Source organism: Schistocerca cancellata, chromosome 2, assembly GCF_023864275.1.
Source record: "Schistocerca cancellata isolate TAMUIC-IGC-003103 chromosome 2, iqSchCanc2.1, whole genome shotgun sequence".
Classification (NCBI taxonomy): Eukaryota; Metazoa; Arthropoda; class Insecta; order Orthoptera; family Acrididae; genus Schistocerca; species Schistocerca cancellata.
In genome coordinates, this window is record NC_064627.1 from 10610276 (window position 1) to 10628907 (window position 18632).

General features: G+C 46.1%; 1 protein-coding gene across 8 annotated transcripts in view; it reads left to right on the forward strand.

Annotated features, from left to right (window-relative positions):
* LOC126161301 (caskin-2) overlaps window positions 1-18632 on the forward strand; it is a 1090260-nt gene that overhangs the window by 921504 nt on the left and 150124 nt on the right. The window contains exon 1 of one of the 8 annotated variants that reach the window (XM_049917048.1): window positions 3814-3862. The exons of the other annotated variants lie outside the window; for them this stretch is intronic. Within the exon in view, the coding sequence (XP_049773005.1) occupies window positions 3829-3862 (34 nt within the window). The 5' untranslated portion in view covers window positions 3814-3828. Of the gene's footprint in view, window positions 1-3813; window positions 3863-18632 lie in introns of those variants that run through there. 8 annotated transcript variants of the gene reach the window in all.

Genomic DNA, 18632 nt, shown 5'->3' on the forward strand with positions numbered 1-18632 from the left:
AGACTGGTTTGATGCAGCTCTCGATGCTACTCTATCCTGCGCAAGCTTCTTCATCGCCAAGTAACTACTGCAACCTACATCCTTCTGAATCTGCTTAGTGTATTCATCTCTTGATTTCCCTCTACGATTTTTACCCTCCACTCTGCCCTCCAATACTAAATTGGTGATCCCTTGATGCCTCAAACATGTCCTACCAACCGATCCCCTCTTCTAGTCAAGTTGTTCCACAAATTCCTCTTCTCCCCCAATTCTATTCAGTACCTCCTCATTAGTTACGTGATGTACCCATCTAATCTTCAGCATTCTTCTGTAGCACCACATTTCGAAAGCTTCTATTCTCTTCTAAACTATTTATCGTCCATATTCCACTACCATACATGGCTACACTCCATACACATACTTCCAGAAAAGACTTCCTGACGCTTAAATCTATACTCCATGTTAACAAATTTCCCTTCTTCAGAAACGCGTTCCTTTCCATTGCCAGTCTACATTTTCTATCCTCCCTTCTTCGACAATCATCAGTTATTTTGCTCCCCAAATAGCAAAATTCATCTTCTACTTTAAGTGACTTATTTCCTAATCTAATTCCCACTGCATCACACGATTTAATTCTACTACATTCCATTATCCTTGTTTTGTTTTTGTTCACGTTCATCTTACATCCTCCTTTGAAGACACTGTCAATTCCGTTCAACTGCTCTTCCAGGTGTTTTGCTGTCTCTGACAGAATTACAATGTCATCGGCAAACCTCAAAGTTTTAGTTTCTTCTCCATGGATTTTAATTTCTACTTCGAATTTTTCTTTTGTTTCCTTTACTGCTTGCTCAATATACAGGTTGAATAACATCGGGGATAGGCTACAGCGCTGTCTCACTGCCTTCCTAACTACTGCTTCCTTTTCAGGCCCCTCGACTCATGACTGCCATCTGGTTTCTGTACAAATTGTAAATAGCCTTTCGCTCCCTGTATTTGACGCCTTCCACCTTCAAAATTTGTAACAGAGTATTCCAGTCAACATTGTCAAAAGCTAGAAACGTAGGTTTGCGTCAATATATGTTCAAAAATCCTGCTGCATATCGACGTCAACTATATGGGCCGTAATTTAGTGGTTACTCCTACTACCTTTCTTGAATACTGGTGTGACTTGTGCAACTTTCCTGTCTTTAGGTACGGGTCTTACGTCGAACGAACAGTTGTATACGATTCTTAAGTATGGAGCTAATGCATCAGCATACCCTGGAAGGAACGTAACTGGTATACAGTCTGAACCAGAAGACTTGCTTAGTGATTTAAGTTGCTTCACTATTCCAAGGATATTTACTTCTACGTTACTCATGTTGGTAGCTGTACTTGATTCGCATTCTGGAATATTTACTTCGTCTTCTTTTGTGATGGTATTTCGGAAGGCTGTGTTTAGTAACTCTGCTTTGACAGCACTGGCTTCGATAGTATCTCGCCGGCCGCGGTGGTCTAGCGGTTCTGGCGCTGCAGTCCGAAACCGCGGGACTGCTACGGTCGCAGGTTCGAATCCTGCCTCGGGCATGGGTGTGTGTGATGTCCTTAGATTAGTTAGGTTTGAGTAGTTCTAAGTTCTAGGGGACTTATGACCTAAGATGTTGAGTCCCATAGTGCTCAGAGCCATTTGAACCATTTTTAGTATCTCCATTGCTATCACGCAGAGAAGGCATTGACTGTGTCTTGCTGCTAGCCTAGCATACTTCACATGTGACCGGAATCTCTTAGGATTTTTTACCATTTATAAGCATCTCGCATTGAAGTCCGCGCTGAATTTCGAGCTTCTCTGAAAGAACTTGGGGATTTTGTGCCTGTTTAAATGTGGCAACTGTCTCTGCAACAGTGTTCTGACCCGTTTTGGGCACCACGGGAGATTAGCTACGTCGTTTGTCAATTTATTTGGTATAAATCTCTCAATTGCTGCCGATACTGTTTCCTTGAATTCAAGCTACACCTGGTTACACTTATATTACTAATTTTAAAGGATTCTCAGGAAGGCATCAAGTGAATTTTTATCTGCTTTTTTGATTAGTTATATTTTTCGTTTATTTTTGGAGGATTTGGGGGGTTACAATATTCAGTCTCGCTACGACATCCAGTGCTCAGTAATCCCTGTATACTTGTTGATGTTCGTTATTAGCTCAGGATTATTTGTTCCTATGAGGTCAAGTGTGTTTTCGCAACCGTTTAGCCGGCCGGTGTAGCCGTGCGGTTCTAAGCGCGTCAGTTTGGAACCGCGTGACCGCTACGGTCGCAGGTTCGACTCCTGCCTTGGGCATGGATGTATGTGATGTCCTTAGGTCAGTTAGGTTTAAGTAGTTCTAAGTTCTAGGGGACTGATGACCTTAGTTGTTAAGTCCCATAGTGCTCAGAGCCATTTGAACCATTTTTTCGCAACCGTTTAGTAATCGCTTGGGTTCATGGACGTAGATCATCGTACACAGGGAAATACTTAGGATGTTTAGTACGACGGCAAATAAGACAAGAAAACACTCTCGTACAAAATTTTGTTAATTTCTACATTCATATTTACACACGGGAAACAACCCTTTCTTTCTGTTTGTTTGATCTAGTTCCAATAACATTCGGCTTAATTTTAGCTTATAATTGTAATCTTCAAATTCCTTCTACATCCTGGAACTTGTCACGTACAAAGAATTTATATTCTCGAATTCCTATGTGCATCAATTTTTTTCTTGTAAAATGTACATTTTACGGCTTTCACAATTAGTTCCATTCTTTCGTGCAAATGGCTCTGAGTACTATGGGACTTAACATCCGAGGTCATCAGTCCCCTAGAACTTAGAACTACTTACGCCTAACTAACCTAAGGACGTCACACACATCCATGCCCGAGGCAGGATTCGAACCTGCGACCGTAGCACTCACGTGTTCCGGACTGAAGCGCCTGGGACCGCTTGGCCACCGCGGCCAGCTTCGTGCAAATCTTCTAGCGGAGATTGCTCTGGGAGTTTATCTTTTACTTCCTGGCTGACACTAATTACAGCTAAGGACCGCCGGCTGGAGTGACCGAGAGGTTCTAGGCGCCACAGTCTGAAACCGCGCTACCGCCAAGGTCGTCGGCTCGAATCCTGCCTCGGGCGCCGGCCGTAGTGGCCGTGCGGTTCTAGGCGCTACAATCTGGAACCGAGCGACCGCTACGGTCACAGGTTCGAATCCTGCCTTGGGCATGGATGTGTGTGCTGCCCTTAGGTTACTTAGGTTCAATTAGTTCTAAGTTCTGGGCGACTGATGACCTCAGAAGTTAAGTCCCATAGTGCTCAGAGCCATTTGAACCATTTGAGCTAGAGACCGAGTTATATGCATTTCGTTATGTGTCATTGAACTGGCCGTGCTTGCCTGCTGATCGTCACTCACTGGAAGTGATGTGGCGGCCAATGTTTAGGTGTGCTCGTACCGGCCCTAGATAACTACTTCTGTCCGGTCCACCCCGTCACTGGGATATGACGTCTCGATGTCGGAAGAATGCGGCTCGTGGTTGGCTCGTATAATGCGTTACGTGCCGTTTCTCGCTTTCCCGGTTGCACAGTTGCAGCGCCGCACGTGTTGAGCGTCACTATTTGTGCCTGTGCGACGGCTACACGTGGTCTGTTTCCTTTTGTTGCAGGTGAGTACGGGCAGCAGCCGCCGCCGCAGCGAGCGACGCAGGGCGGGCTGCAGGAGCAGGAGGTGGGCGCGCGCTGCGGCTCCGAGGCCCCGCCCGTGTCACGCGGGAACACGGCCGCGCTCGGTGTCCCTGCGGGCGCCCGCCGAGGCGGTCACGCAAACCACAGCAAGAAAATCGTTCAAATGGCTCTGAACGCTATTGGACTCAACATCTTAGGTCATGAGTCCCCTAGAACGTAGAACTACTTAAACGTAAGGACATCACACACACCCATGCCCGAAAACCACAGCAGCATCCATTCTGACTGCCTTACACCCAAAAGGCAATACAGTAGAGAAAAATCCAACTTGGCTTCCGTGTTGATCGTGTGATAAGATGAAATCAGGACTCTTGCCTCCCTGGACAGTGAGCACCTATCTCAGACCCTCGACCGATCTTCTTCAGGGTTTGTAAGGGTGGGCGGCGCGGTCAGTGTCCCTCACGCGACTTCATACAGAGGAATAGTCCAGGCATGTGGAAACCTGCCATGAAATTTTTCACACACGAAGAATGCACCGAAAGCAAGGCACTATCAAAAAATTTGAGCTGCCAAGGTGCACTGCAAGTATTTTTTTTTTTTTTTTTTTTTTTTTTTGTTTATGTTGAAGTTACTTTTGCCGCTTGCAACAGCGGTTCGTACAGCACTCACTGCCTATTGCTCGAGTCGGCGAATTAAGCGGATGCATCCGTGACAAGCAAAGGTAGCGCCACGTAACGCGAAATCCAAAGTGCACACACACGAATTTTAATCACTTAAACTGCCCCAAAATGTCTCGAATCATCAGTTTTTTAATAACACCGAAACTGTTGCACATGTAATTATAACAGAAGTGACTCACAGAGGAAAGTCAATCGAGACATTTTGTAAAGTTACGTTACAGATGTCTTCCATCAATTACGACTTTAATTTGTTGACATTAAATATTTTATAAGAGTTCTGTAGCACAGTTCTTATGATAATTTTTGAATGATGTACATTTTGCTGACAATCAAATATTTTCTTCTTTATTCCCTGTAATCGTCGCAAAAATGTCAAGTGTCTTTTGGATGACGATTCGTTTTTACACCAGGCACATCTGAGGAAATGTTAATTCGGTCGGGCGCTTCTCAGTAATTAGCAGTTTCATTGATACAGAGCTCGAAATCTGTAAGAAATGGTTGTGACCATTGTTCTGCATTTGTACCGCTGAAAATTATTCTTTGCAGTTTCCACAGATATTTTTAATCTTAATTCGGACTGTTGCTCCTCAAGACAGGCACAAACGTGCCGATACTTATCACTGGCACGGCTCTGTGGTATAAGAGTGTGTCATGGCGTACTTCGACTGCACAAGCGACTCTGTCCTTTTTATCGCTGGAAATGATAAAAGTGCGTTTTGCACACAGTTCGTACACAAAACCTGACTCATTCGCTTTATACACAACATTTTACAGAATAACAAGAAGCTTCGTCTTCACGTTAGTTAAGAATCTCTTTACAGTATTACCTAGTAATGACATCGCCTCTACAGGTTTCCTTTAGGTACGCTTCGTAATTTTTCGGCTTCCTTTTCCGTATAATTACCTGAATCTTTGTAATAAGGTCGAACAAGCCTGGAAATTGGTAACCGTGGTATTTCTTGGATTCTAGAGTGTCCAGTCTCGTAGATACTTCAGTGCACTGACTTTCACGAGCAGTTCTAAACGTTTCCAATAGTGTATCTTTCAGATTTCCGTGAGTTTAATTTTGGTGCATATTTCGCACTTCGTGTAAATCTTTCTTCCATTAATACAATTCTTGTTCAGATTTTACGAAACAAAACACACTGCGTATGTTTCTCTCTCCTTCGTGTAACGAAACTGAAAACTGCGACAGTGATGGATGCTGAAGAAATGAATTAAAATTTGTGCCACCGCCGGGGACTTCAACCTATGTCTCCTTATTTACGAGGTAAAAATGCTGACCCCAACATTATGGTCGACATTGCTGCACGAACTACCCAAGTCGAATGCCCCCCCCCCCCCAAACGCAAATTCACATTTCCAGCTTATTTTCCCCACTATATTGTCACTTACGTAATGGTCAGGATTTCTGCATACTGAGGAAGAAGACCCGCGTTCGATTCCGGTCGTAGGACAAATTTTAATTCATTTCTTCAGCTTTCATCATTATCGTAGATAAAGATGAGACTTAAATGTCTCTGGGAAAATTTAATGATATGAACTGAAATCTGTTACTGTAAATGCTTTTGTTGAATGTGGTAGACACTCCATTTATGTTTTTTTCTTTAATTAGCACATCTTTGTTCACAAAATCATCAGAGTTGTTTCCCATTACTTCTAATGTTTCCACAGTTTCTAAGCAAATGGTGACATCTAATGAATGTCAAAGAAATTAAACTATAAACAATACACATGCAGGTCTTCAGGTGAAGTAAGTGATTTGGATTGCACGTCACGTTCTTCATATTTCATCTTTGTAGGGTGGAAAACATTAATTCGATTCCATAATTCTCTGAAACTCTGGAAGCAGCAGAAAAATAGAGGCTATTAGCAAGCATGAACGCAGAAATCACAAACAACGTTCATTCAGTTTTATCTCCATAGTTAAGACTTAGCGATACTGCAAATTAAATGCGTTGCACATTAGAGCGAATAGTAGCAGTGAAAAATTTATTGTGCCAGGAAAGTATCAAGGGAAACCGAAATTCACTTTACAAATTACGGTGGCGTTGTGCTGTCTGTTTGCCGATGTGCCGTCAACGAAGGGTATGTGCCTGCCCTGTTGCGCATGCGCTAACTGCTACAGCTACGGCAGGGGTGTACAGTTCTCCAGTCGCCTTGGGGATGCGAATTTGGCTATTTTTAACATTCTTTAGAAACTACCAGCATTGTAAAATTTTGACATTGTGTTTCAATCTGTGTATTCTTGCTGTATAAAATATTTCAGGGCAGGATTCGATATGGTGGACTGGACAATTCCCGAGATAGTTGTAACACCGACAGGGAAAAAATTTAGTCGTTGACGATCCACTCTGGAAATCTATCCAGAGGACTGTCCAAAGTATAAAATTGAGACGCCATGTACTTTTTAGTCGTTGATGCTGTTTTGGTTATCATCCGTGAAGTAGGTTTGATACGAGCGTCCATTTGCGCGGCTTGCTGCTGTCCCCTTCACTCGAGATGCCTCGCCGGCGACCAGGTACATCCCCTGCAGGTCTTCCTCTCCCCCTTCTTTCGACTACGGTTTCTGAGCGACGATTCGTGTCGTAATGTGTGTCCAGCCATTGCCTCCGCTCTTCTCTTTCGGTTCATTTTTAGACTTTTGTTCTCGTTGCGTTGATTTCTTCTCTCCTGAATCGAACAACTTCTGATATTCGACTGTCTCGCGTGACACCCTATTTTTAAAAATCGTATGATCAGACGGCTTGTGCGTTTTCCATTGTCCACGTGCTGTGTTTGAGATACAGAACGGTCCTTTTAAAAACCCTTCTCTCGTCTGTTTCCGTACATTTCTGGAAGTTTGCAGTTGTTACCTTTTTTAGAGAAAGCCCTCCTGCCTCGTGCAGTACGGTTGTAGCTAGCTTTTCAGTCGGTGTCGTGGCGTGGAGTGAGGTTCACGAGATGTGTTCAGGTGTGCTGGCAGCGACCACCTGGCCGTGGGCAGAGGCAGGCCGGCTGGCTGTGCCGCAACCGACGGCGAGTCGGCAACAGCGTCACGCGTTTGTCCATCCGTATTTGTTTCCGAATAAGCACATCTCAGCTGCTGTCAAACACTTGTAGTACCTGACCGATGTTCCAAGTGTAGCCCATAATCGGCAAGTAATGCGTCTTATTTACATCCGGTTCGAATTGTTTCATTAAGCCGACCTGATCCGGCAACATACGCAAATGGCGCGGATAGATTGTCCGAACGGTGCGTACGACATACGTGCGCGTGACCTGTTAAGGAGAGAGAGCGGTCGTAATGTCTACTGTCGAGCGGAAGGCCACATTACCTCTCACTGCTTTGTGTTTGGCACGTCTCTGAGACTCCTACTACCGACTGCTGTAGGCTTTTAACACGACGACACCGACAAACTCGGACTGACCCTAGACGGTTTCTGGATCGAGAAACTCGGAAGAGGAACCTACGTTCGGAGACAGCAAACGACGCTCCTACAGGGGCACAGCGCGGCACCAGCTGCTGAGCACCTTATAGACGGCGTCGGACGCGCCCACAAACGGGACCGCGAGCAAAGCGAGAAATCGCTCGATAGCTGTCCTGTACAGCGTAGGCGTGTATCACGTCTTTTTCCTGTCTGTCATCAGCTTTTGGTTTCGTGACGATGCAGCCGTCCATAATTTCTGTAAATTATCCATCGCGAATTCTACATACTATTTGTGTACAGTCATATATACACATTAATAACAATATTAACATTTTTACAAAAAAAGAAAACATGTTTACAGATGACGTTGTCGAGTGCTGCGCGACGGCCGCTGTCGTTCCCTTCGCAAAAGCTATCTAATCGAAAAGTTCCGAGGGGAACGTTGAGATTTTTTGTGTGACGGTATTTCGCTGCTGTGCTCTGTCACCCCTCCACAGCTCGGCCCAGCGCCGTGTCAGCACTACATACTGTCCTTCCTTATCTCAAAGGTCTCCCACACACGTCTGTCCTCGAGCATTACTTTTAAAACTTGTTCACTTTGTGATTAATTTTTGGCAATTTTCTATAGTATCAGAGCTCAAATGCTTCGATTTTCTTCTCCCGAAGACCTGCGTTTCACTCCAGTACAGTGCCGTGCTGCAGGGGTGCGCACTCGGCAACTCCCCGATTCGCGCATCGATGTGTGCTACTGTCAGTGCCGCTTTGTGGCAGGACCGTTCCTTCGACTGTCCCAGTCTACTTCCTCGCTTCGGTGACCCTGAGTGGTATCATTTCCTGGACTGGAGACTCCTTTACTTCAGTTGTCCCAGCCTCGATATTAAACGAGTCCCTTTCCTCCACTCTTCTACTCTGCACCGTCTTCGGCTTTGCTTCGTTCGTCCTAAAGTCGCTCTGCGTGCTTAAGTAAGTTCTACGTTCCTTTCCGTAAGTGTCTTACATCCGTCCAGGAGGTGTATATCTGCTAGCCTAGCACTGCCATTTCCCTTCGGAAACTTTCTCGCACACGCCCCACAACAGAGAGCTGTGATAAACTGCAACCCTGCCTTCACACCGTTCTCGACAGCGTCCAACTTTTGTTACCGCCACTCAGGTATTGTGTATGTTGCAGCTCACTGATCTGGTGTACTTCAGACGCAATCGCTCGCCAAATCGGCGTCAACTTCCGACCTGACCTCTCATTGTGTAAGGCTAGACAGCTTGCACTCCCAGAAACGCCAAAAGCAGACGCTATCCCGATTTTTGCTCGGTTGGGCCTCTATTGTTGTCACGTATCCCTGTAAGCCGGCAGCCACCTTAAAGATGTGTGGAGGACACTACTTCTGCTACCCCCGCCCCTTCTCCATTCGCGAACGCCTCGCGGGAAGAATGACTGCCAGTATAGCTCTGTGTCATCGTGGTCGCTTTGTGAGACGCATCTGGGAAGAGGTAATGTGCTGCCCGCTGTCGGAATGTCAGCAGCAACCGCTTCTTCTGTGACGCACGGCGCCTCTCTTGTAGCGTCTGCCATCCTTAGCTGAACAGGGCGTGTCATCCGTCTCCAGTGACCTCGTTGTCGAAACTCTAATGTTATTTCTTTCTTTTCTTCGTGACGAAACACGTTGCCCTTCGCTCAGTCCGCTCTGTCTCTTCTAGTGTTGCAGCCCGATACCGGCTCCACACTACTTTCGTGGGCGAACTACATTTCCTCGAGAGTTTTGCCATCTGCTTCTCGTACAAGGATTTTTGTGCGGTCCCGCCGGACAGTTAGTGGGAATTAGGTAACGTGGTTACGTTTGCAGCCATCTGTCGCCAGTGGCCGGTAGCTCGTTGCATTCAGCCGCGTCCAGGGGCGACTGTCAGCCGCTGCCCGCACCGGCCGTCCTCTACAGGCCTTGCCGCACCTAGCAGTGCCCTTTTTTCGCTTCCATCCTGAAACCACGCGACCGTGTGCCTGGGAGCTGCGTGTAGCCAGGGCAGGGCCACCACCACTACCACTGCCAGTAGCGGTGTGCGGTGCGACCCCGCAGCGCAGCGCCGCCTGAGCAGGAAGCAGTGGCCACAAGGCCGCGTGCGCACACCGTGGAAGGCCATCACTTCGGTCTCTACCGTTCTTGTTTTGGTTGCTCTCGTGCAGGTTGCTTTTGTCTCTTTGTGTCTAAACGTGTATGTGTCTGTGCAAAATGTCACTCGGTCATATGTTTGCGTTTCTGAGGTCCTTTCCAATTTCGCCCAGCCAGGGTTTTGGGTTCCTAAGTGATGTTCCGTAGACTATTTTTGTTATCGCTTTTCTGGTAGTCTGTTGAGATCATGAAAAAGAATTTCAGTCGCGTTTTCCTAATGTCAGTTTCGATGTTTGAAGACTTTTCTGTTGTTTTGATTAACTGTAGGCTGAACGGGCTGGGGTGTGTCTTGCTCCTAAAATTTTGCTAATGATCTTCTCACTCCTTTTTTTGATTTCTTCGAGTCCGCAATCTCGTCTTTTCTGTTAAGTGTTAGGTTTTCGCTCCCGTAGAGGACTGTCGCTTTCGTGACTGGGTTGAAGTGCCAAATTTTTGTGTCTCTTGACACGTCTTTTTTTGTCGGAGAAGTTTAGAACCGACCCTTACTTTTTGGAGGCGATTTTGCTGTGACACTTTTTTTCGCGAGCAGTCTCTTCGATGAAATCTCCGAGGTATTTAAAGTACGAGACCCTGCTGATTTCACCTTACTTTGTTTTCAGACTCGCGATTTCTTTTCTTTGAACATAAGATTTCAATTTTCTCAAATGAGATTTGTATCACTCCTTTTTCAACACATTTTTTATTATCTCGACCGGTTAGAAGGCAATCTCTTCTTCCTGTGTAAGTATCGCCAGGTCGTCCGCAAACTCGACGTATGGTTTGCAGAGGCTGTTTTTGGGAAGGCGCAGTACGACCTATTACTGACAGTATTGACTTCATTGTCTCCACTATCGCTGTCCGGAATACTTATCAGAGCACGAGAGGTGTCCGGCTCTGTCACGACGTATGAAGAGGCTCGGGGCTTAACTTTTCTCCCTCGGCAACAGAAGTTGGTCACGTATGTGTTGTGGCATTTGATATATTTCAGCACTGCATTACAGCAGATTACTACTGCAGCTCTGAATATAAGCAGTCTCACTGCATTAGACATAGCATTGGCACCCAACGTGGAACGCCTACTGTGTCCTGGACGGAGCGCCCAGTGCAGCCCACCTTACAGGTCCCACCAATATCTGAATGGAAAAGATTTTTGTAGACTACCAGTAACACGAGAGAAGTGCAGTAGCTTTCTGGTCACTCAATAATTCAGCACCAAACGACTGCAAGACAATTACACGAGTTTACGGTACCCTGTCAACGATAGGCAGCAGAAAGGTATTACAATTACCGATACACTCCCACCCAAACTACGTAAGTCACCCACCACAGCACACATAAACACGTCCCAGCCATCGTTTATAGGAACGTATTTTACGTAAAAGATCAACTGCGAATACATACTCAGTAAAGTAAAAACAATTGAACTTTATAAATACGTACTCTACTCGTGTAAGTGCACTGGACAGGAAATACCTGGGAGATGTAGCGTGTCTGCAAAGTGAAAAGCGAGGACCGCTCGCGGTGGCCACAGTCGCCTTCACCGGAACCTACCGTCTGCATCCCCTCTCACAGTGTGCAGAGATTTACGTAGGATCCGCCCATATACTTTTCTTGCTTCAGCACCATTAGTATAGTAAGTCATTTCAGAGTGACGTGTCGTGTTAACACAGTGCGGGCGCGAGTCTTTCGCAAGGCGAGCTGCAGAAGGAAGGTTTGCTAAGACAAGCCTTTGGTGCAAAATGGCTCTGAGCACTATGGGACTTAACATCTATGGTCATCAGTCCCCTAGAATTTAGAACCTCTTAAACCTAACTAAGGACATCACACAACACCCAGTCATCACGAGGCAGAGAAAATCCCTGACCCCGCCGGGAATCGAACCCGGGAAACCGGGCGTGGGAAGGGAGAACGCTACCGCACGACCACGAGCTGCGGACGACAAGCCTTTAGTTGCTTGTTGTGACGCAGTGGGGTAGACGCAGTGTGGAGTCGGCTGCTGCTCTTCAGTCTGCAGACCTGTTGAGCAGGGGAGTGCACCAACACCTGGAACACAGTTTATCCTTCACTGCTTCTGCTGCTCTTAGGCGCGCTACAAGCGTTACTATTTGTTCTTAACTTGCTTCATTTAACGGTGAAGAGTAATTGTATAGCACTGAAACAGGACTTTTACTTCCAGAATGAAATTTTTACTCTGAAGCAGAGTGTGGACTAATATAAAACTTCCTGGCAGGTTAAAACTGTGTGCCGGATCGAGATCCGAACTCGGGACCTTCGCCTTTCGCGGGCAAGTCCTCTACTATCTGAGCTACCCGAGCACGAGTCACGACCCGCCCTCACAGCTGGTAGAGCACTTGCCTGGCAAAGGTCCGAGTTCAGGTCTCGGTAAAGTACACAGTTTTAATCTGCCAGGAAGTTTCATCCACTGCAACGCGTGAATTATTAGTCCTACTATGATGGAACATTTTTAGGGGTAAATTTTCGCTAGCACCCCCGGTTTTCGAGTTATTGGAGAAAAAAAGAGGCCCTTAAACGCCCCCTCCCGCCTCGCACCCTCCCCTCCCCTCCCCTGCCTGCCTCGAGAAGTGTGCTATCAGTTTATACGGAGCGCTCCAAGTTGCGGGGGCGTGCTTGTCAGCAGTAAGTGCCGTTAGCTCAGAGGGAGGCAGCCAGCGTACGCGAAGGCGCCAGCACGCGGTGGGCGTGCGACGACGGCGGCGGCAGTCGGCCGTTCCAAATCTTCTGGCCAATAATTGTTCAGTGGACGTATCGTACTCTGATCCATGTCTTCCCATTCAATTTTTTACCCTCTACAACTGTTACACCCAGGTGCCTTAGCACAGTCCCCCTGGACAACTCCTTATCTGGGATACGTGTGAATGGAGCCTTCTCTGAACCATTTTTCACAGAGGCAGATGTAGCAGCGCGTGCAGCCCCCTCTCCTGTGCTGTAGAACTGAAATGTGGACAGGAAAGAAGGGAAGCTCGGTCTTGTAGGCCAATGGAACAACTTCCTTGTGTCGTGTACTGACCGTGGATGAGCTGCATAATCGTATCAATAAAGAGAGAAGCTGGCGAATTAAAACCGACGGTCAAAAACTCAACTAGTGTTCGATCACAGGAAGCGCACGCGATGCACGAGACACACACTTCGCAGTCGCAGAAATACGTATCTGAGGACGAGACCGGCTAGCAGAGGACGTGCTGCGTGTGGCACACACGAGAGCCACCGTGGAAGACGTGCGCACCCTGACCAATTGCGACACCCCTCAAACTTTTACCGGCAGAACCACGCACCTGCAGTAAAGTACTGTGCCGCTCAAACATTTGTCTGGACTGAGGACAGCGTTATTGTCACTGTAGCGAGGCTCGAAACCATATCAAACAAAGCCACTAAAAATAAACGGAAAATCTACTTAAAACAGCAGATAAAAATTCGCTTGGTACCTTCCTAAGAGAGAGTCTCCATTCCTTCCAAGCTAATTAAGGCTCAGATTCAAAGATACAGTATTGACAGCAATAGAGACATTCCCAGCGCATAAGTTAATAAGAGACGGGACTGATCCACCATGGTACACAAAACACGTCAGAACACTCTTGCAGAAGCAACGAAAAAAGCGTGCCAAATTAAAAAGAACGCAAAATCCCTAAGACTGGCTAAGTTTCCCGGAAAATCTAAATTTAATGCGGACGTTAATGCGAGATGCTTTTAATAGTTTCCACAATGAAACATTGTCTCAAAATATGGTAGAAAACCCAAAGAGATTCTGGTCGCATGTAAAGTACACCAGTGGCAAAAAACAGTCAATACCGTCACTCCGCGATAGCGATGGAAATGTTACCGATGATGGTGCCACTAAAGCGGAGTTACTAAATACAGTTCTCCGTAATTCCTTCGAGAAAGAAGATGAAGTAAATATTCCAGAATTCGAAACCAGAACAGCTGTTAGCATGAGTGACATAAAAGTGGATGTGTTAGGTGTTGCGAAAAAATTCAAATCACTTACGAAAGGCAAGTCTTCCGCTCCAGATGGTATACCAATCAGGTTCCTTTCAGTGTGTGCAGACACAATAGCGCCTTTCTTAGCAATCATATAAAACCGCTCACTTGACGAAAGGTCTGTTCCTAAAGACTGTAAAGTAGCACAGGTTACACCAATATTCGAGGAAGGAAATAGGAGTAACCCATTGAATTAGATACCCATATCACTGACAATTTGCAGTAGCAATTTGGAGCATATACTGTACTCGAACATTATGAATCACGTTGAAGAAAATGACTTCTTGATACATAACCAACACGGATTCAGAAAATATCGTTCTTGTGCAACACAGCTAGGTCTTTACCCCCGCAAAGTAATGAGTGCTGTCGACAAGGGATCTCACATCGATTCCATATTCCTAGATTTCCAGAAGGCTTTTGGTACCGTTCCTAACAAGCGACTATTAATGAAATTGCGTGCATATGGAGTATCGTCTCAGTTGTGTGACTGGATTCGTGATTTCCTCTCAGAGAAGTCACAGTTCGTAGTGATAGACGGTAAATCATCGAGTAGAATAAAAGTGATATCCGGCGTTCCGCAAGGTAGTCTCATAGGCCCTCTGCTGTTCCTGATTTACATAAATGATCTTTGTGATAATCTGAGCAGCACCCTTAGATTGTTAGCAGATGATGCTGTAATTTACCGTCTAGTAAAATCATCAGACGAGCAATTCCAATTACAAAATGATCTAGAGATAATTTCTGTATGGTGCGAAAAGTGGCAATTGGCACTAAACAACGAAAAGTGCGGGGTCACGAACATGGGTACTATAAAAGAAGTCCGATAAATTGTGGTTTATACGATAAATCGCACAAATCTGAGGGCTGTCAATTCGACTAAATACCTAGGAATTACAATTACAAGCAACTTAAATTGGAAAGACCATATAAATAATATTGTGGGGAAAGCGAAACAAAGACTGCGCTTTGTTGGCAGAACACTTAGAAGATGGGCCAAATCCACTATGCGCCAAACCCACTAAAGAGACAGCATACATTACACTTGTCCATCCTCTGCCGGAATACTGCTGCGCGGTCATCAGTCCCCTAGATTTAGAACTACTGAAACCTAACTGACCTAAAGACATGACACACATCCGTGCCCGAGGCAGGATTCGGACCTGCGACCGTAGCAGCAGCGCCGTCCCGGACTGAAGCGCCTCGAACCGCTGGGCCACAACTCCCGGCTCGTCGTCGGTGATCCATAATATTAATAATAAGCAAAAATGAGTGAGACGTGACCGTCACGTATGGAAGTGAACACGAGCTACTTAGCGACGTTGTAGGGAGTGTGTGCCCGAGTGGAAGCGCACCCCGAGTGTGCCCCCTGTCGCTGGACCGCGGCGCAGTGCGGAGCGCTGGCTGCCCGCTGCCCGCTGTCCACCACTAATTTGACGACGACATTTATTGCTGACGCCGCCACAGATACAGACAGTTCCAGAGTAGACGACACTGATTCGTATTGCGTCTGCTTACGCTAGTCGCAAGGGATGACTAGTTGCAAGCGCTCCGCAACGATTCCCCTCCTGCGCCCAACCTAATCGTCTCAGGCTGCATGCACTTCCTCCAGACGTCCTCGATTGTTTGTCGGATATATTCCAGCCTCTGTGCTCAAGACGTACGAAGGTCGACATTTGATACTTCTTCTTATAGCGAGCAATACTCTCCTGACCTCTGCTTCTCAGATCCTCCTCGCTTCTGTGTTAACAAGGGACATTGCCAAATCGTCTTTCTGAGCTACCTCAAACGCACGGAACGCAGAAGCAGACATTCTACGAAAAAAATGGTTCAAATGGCTCTAAGCACTATCGGACTTAACATCTGAGGTCATTAGTCCCCTAGATGTAGAACTACTTAAACCTAACTAACCTATGGACACCACACACATCCATGCCCGAGGCAGGTTTCGAACCCGCGACCGCAACACCAGCGCCGTTCCGGATTGAAGCGCCTAGGACCGTTCGTCCACAGCGGCCGGGAGACATTCTACGCTTGTTACAGGATACGTGTAGAGAGGTAGAAAGAGAGCGGCGGTTGCGGGCCTCCACTGTTCTCTGTTGCTGTCATTTGTCGCTAGTACAGGCAAACAATTAGTTTGCAGTTACGATTTTAATTTCTCAGCTAGCAGTGACAGCATACTAAGGAAATATTTCCGATTATACTTTCCGAAGAGAACCTCAGAGCAGCGGGCGGTGTGATTAAATAAGGTGGCAGTCTCTCGCACAAACACGAATCTGTACACTCCCCGAGAAACCCATTAGTCGAGAGTTAACAGGTGAGTCGCTGCAGGTGGCTTTTACCTGAAGCGGCCAGCCTCTGTTTCCCAGTGAACCCCGGACAACGCGGTGGCAGGCCTCGGCGGAAGACATCAGACGAGTAAGCAGTCGCTGGGCGGCGTCGGATGCGTTTGTCTTCCGCTTTCACGTCAGGCGGTCGCCGCTGTGAATGCGCGAGGACAGGGGAGCGAAGGCTTTTGTTCGCTGCCATGTTTACAGCGGCGCCGGCCAGTGCGTTTCATTTCGCTTAACTCTACAAACAAATGCAGTATGTGCAGAAGAAGCGAAGCCGAACACTGCCTGCGTGTCTGCGCATTTCTGTTATCCTACGTGCCTGGCTCGGGTAAAATATTGTCGGGCACGCTAACAAAAGTAAGAGAGAGAGAGAGAGAGAGAGAGAGATAATGGAAACCGTCACCTCGCACCATCTCTGAATTCCTATTCTAGGCTACATGATCAGTGCAACAGTGCGACTCTGTATCACTGCACATAAACATCAGATCTGCCTGTATTGTCTCGGATGCTTTAATTTCATCTCACAAAAGTCAACAAAATCTAGCTCGATGCTGCTGGGTATTTCAACTTTGATGCAGCTACGGCGCGTGTCTCGAGTTTAGTCATTGACTCTACCTGAATATGAATAACAAAGTGATTGACGTCTAGCTCATAAAAAGGCTGGAGTCTAGTGAATCACGGGATACAACCCGTCGCCGGCCGAAGTGGCCGTGCGGTTCTAGGCGCTACAATCTGGAGCCGCGTGACCGCTACGGTCGCAGGTTCGAATCCTGCCTCGGGCGTGGATGTGTGTGATGTCCTTAGGTTAGTCAGGTTTAAATCGTTCCAAGTTCTAGGCGACTGATGACCACAGCAGTGCCAGTGCTCAGAGCCATTTGAACCATTTTCTGATACAACCCGTCGGCTTTGGCCAATGACGTCAGAGTTTGCCAGAGATCATTTATTACACAGATGTAACAGTTGACAAGAGTGCTCAGAAACAAAGGAATACGAAACACAAAAAATGTGGTTGACATATATCAAGGCAAGTAATATTTTCACGTTAAGGACATCGCCTGTTTGTATCGTATTACTTCTGTGGAAAATGAAGGGGAAGAAATGGATGGAAGTATTGGTAGCATAGACTACCTCACGTCACATGTATATGGGTTGTATCCCGAACCTCGTTCGAACTGTATTGTTTAACTGCAGTACAGGATACAAGTTCAGCGTACGTCGATTTCTTCGTTTTCGTTAGTTTTTCAGTTGAACTATATAGGTCAACTGAAGCACGGGATACAAATTTTACATGTGTTGTTTCTTTCGCTTCCGCTACCACTAATAGTCTGTTCTTACGTAGATAGTAGTACTACCGATGACAGAAGGAGCTACGTACATGATATTTTTATCCCATACTTCCGTTCACCTATATAGATGTACACTGCTAACGAAAAAGTGGAAATGTACCGATTGCAAATGTAACGTACGTCCGTCAGTTGAACTACGCGAAGACGCAATAAGACGACACGTACACAATTTGTGTCCCTTACTTCACTATGGGGTACAGTTCTTTTTCGCCTTCGATGGTTGTATCGACTGAAAGTTATAGTTTTGATCACAGCAGTGACAACAGTATCCCATTCTTTAGTTGAGCTATATAGCTACACAGAACATTTGTATCCTGCTCTCCAGTTCACATATATAGGTAAATATCATCAATGTTACATATGTCATTCTTTTCGAATAGGTGGTGTCACTGTAAAAGTCAACTGAAGGATAGGATACAAATTTTAGTTGTGTCGGCGTTCCGCCTTCAATATTGCTAGTGCAGGTTCGAAAAAATCGTACTGATACTAGTGCTGGGGAACGAAAGAAGAACGACAGCTGCGAAATTTCTCTTACGTACTGGAGTACACGAAAACATACGTAATTGCGTAATACAACAATGAAATATGTCAAAATAGTCAAATGCAGTAAAAGAAAAAATGGAAAACTGAACTTACCACACGGGAACTTCTTAAAAGAATCGAAGCTCGCCTAGAAAGACATCAACAAAAATCACATACCCACATACACAACAAACAAAACATTACGAATACACACACACACACACACACACACACACACACACACACACACACACACATGTACCCCCCACCCCTATCCTAATGTGGAAATAGCTAACATATTTCGGACCGTACATCTGCCCAACACGTTTACCAAAACATATAAACGGGCATTACATTTGGGGAATACTACGCCTCCACGAATATTCGTCTAAGTGACTTTGAAGAGTGGAAATCCGGCGTTTCCTCTTCCCTACAAGAGATTTCACAGCTGACCAATAACTCTTTATGCTATTTGTGCAATGTGGATAATGATCTGAACTCAATATTGTGATTAACTACGAGACGCTGATAACCCCTTTCCC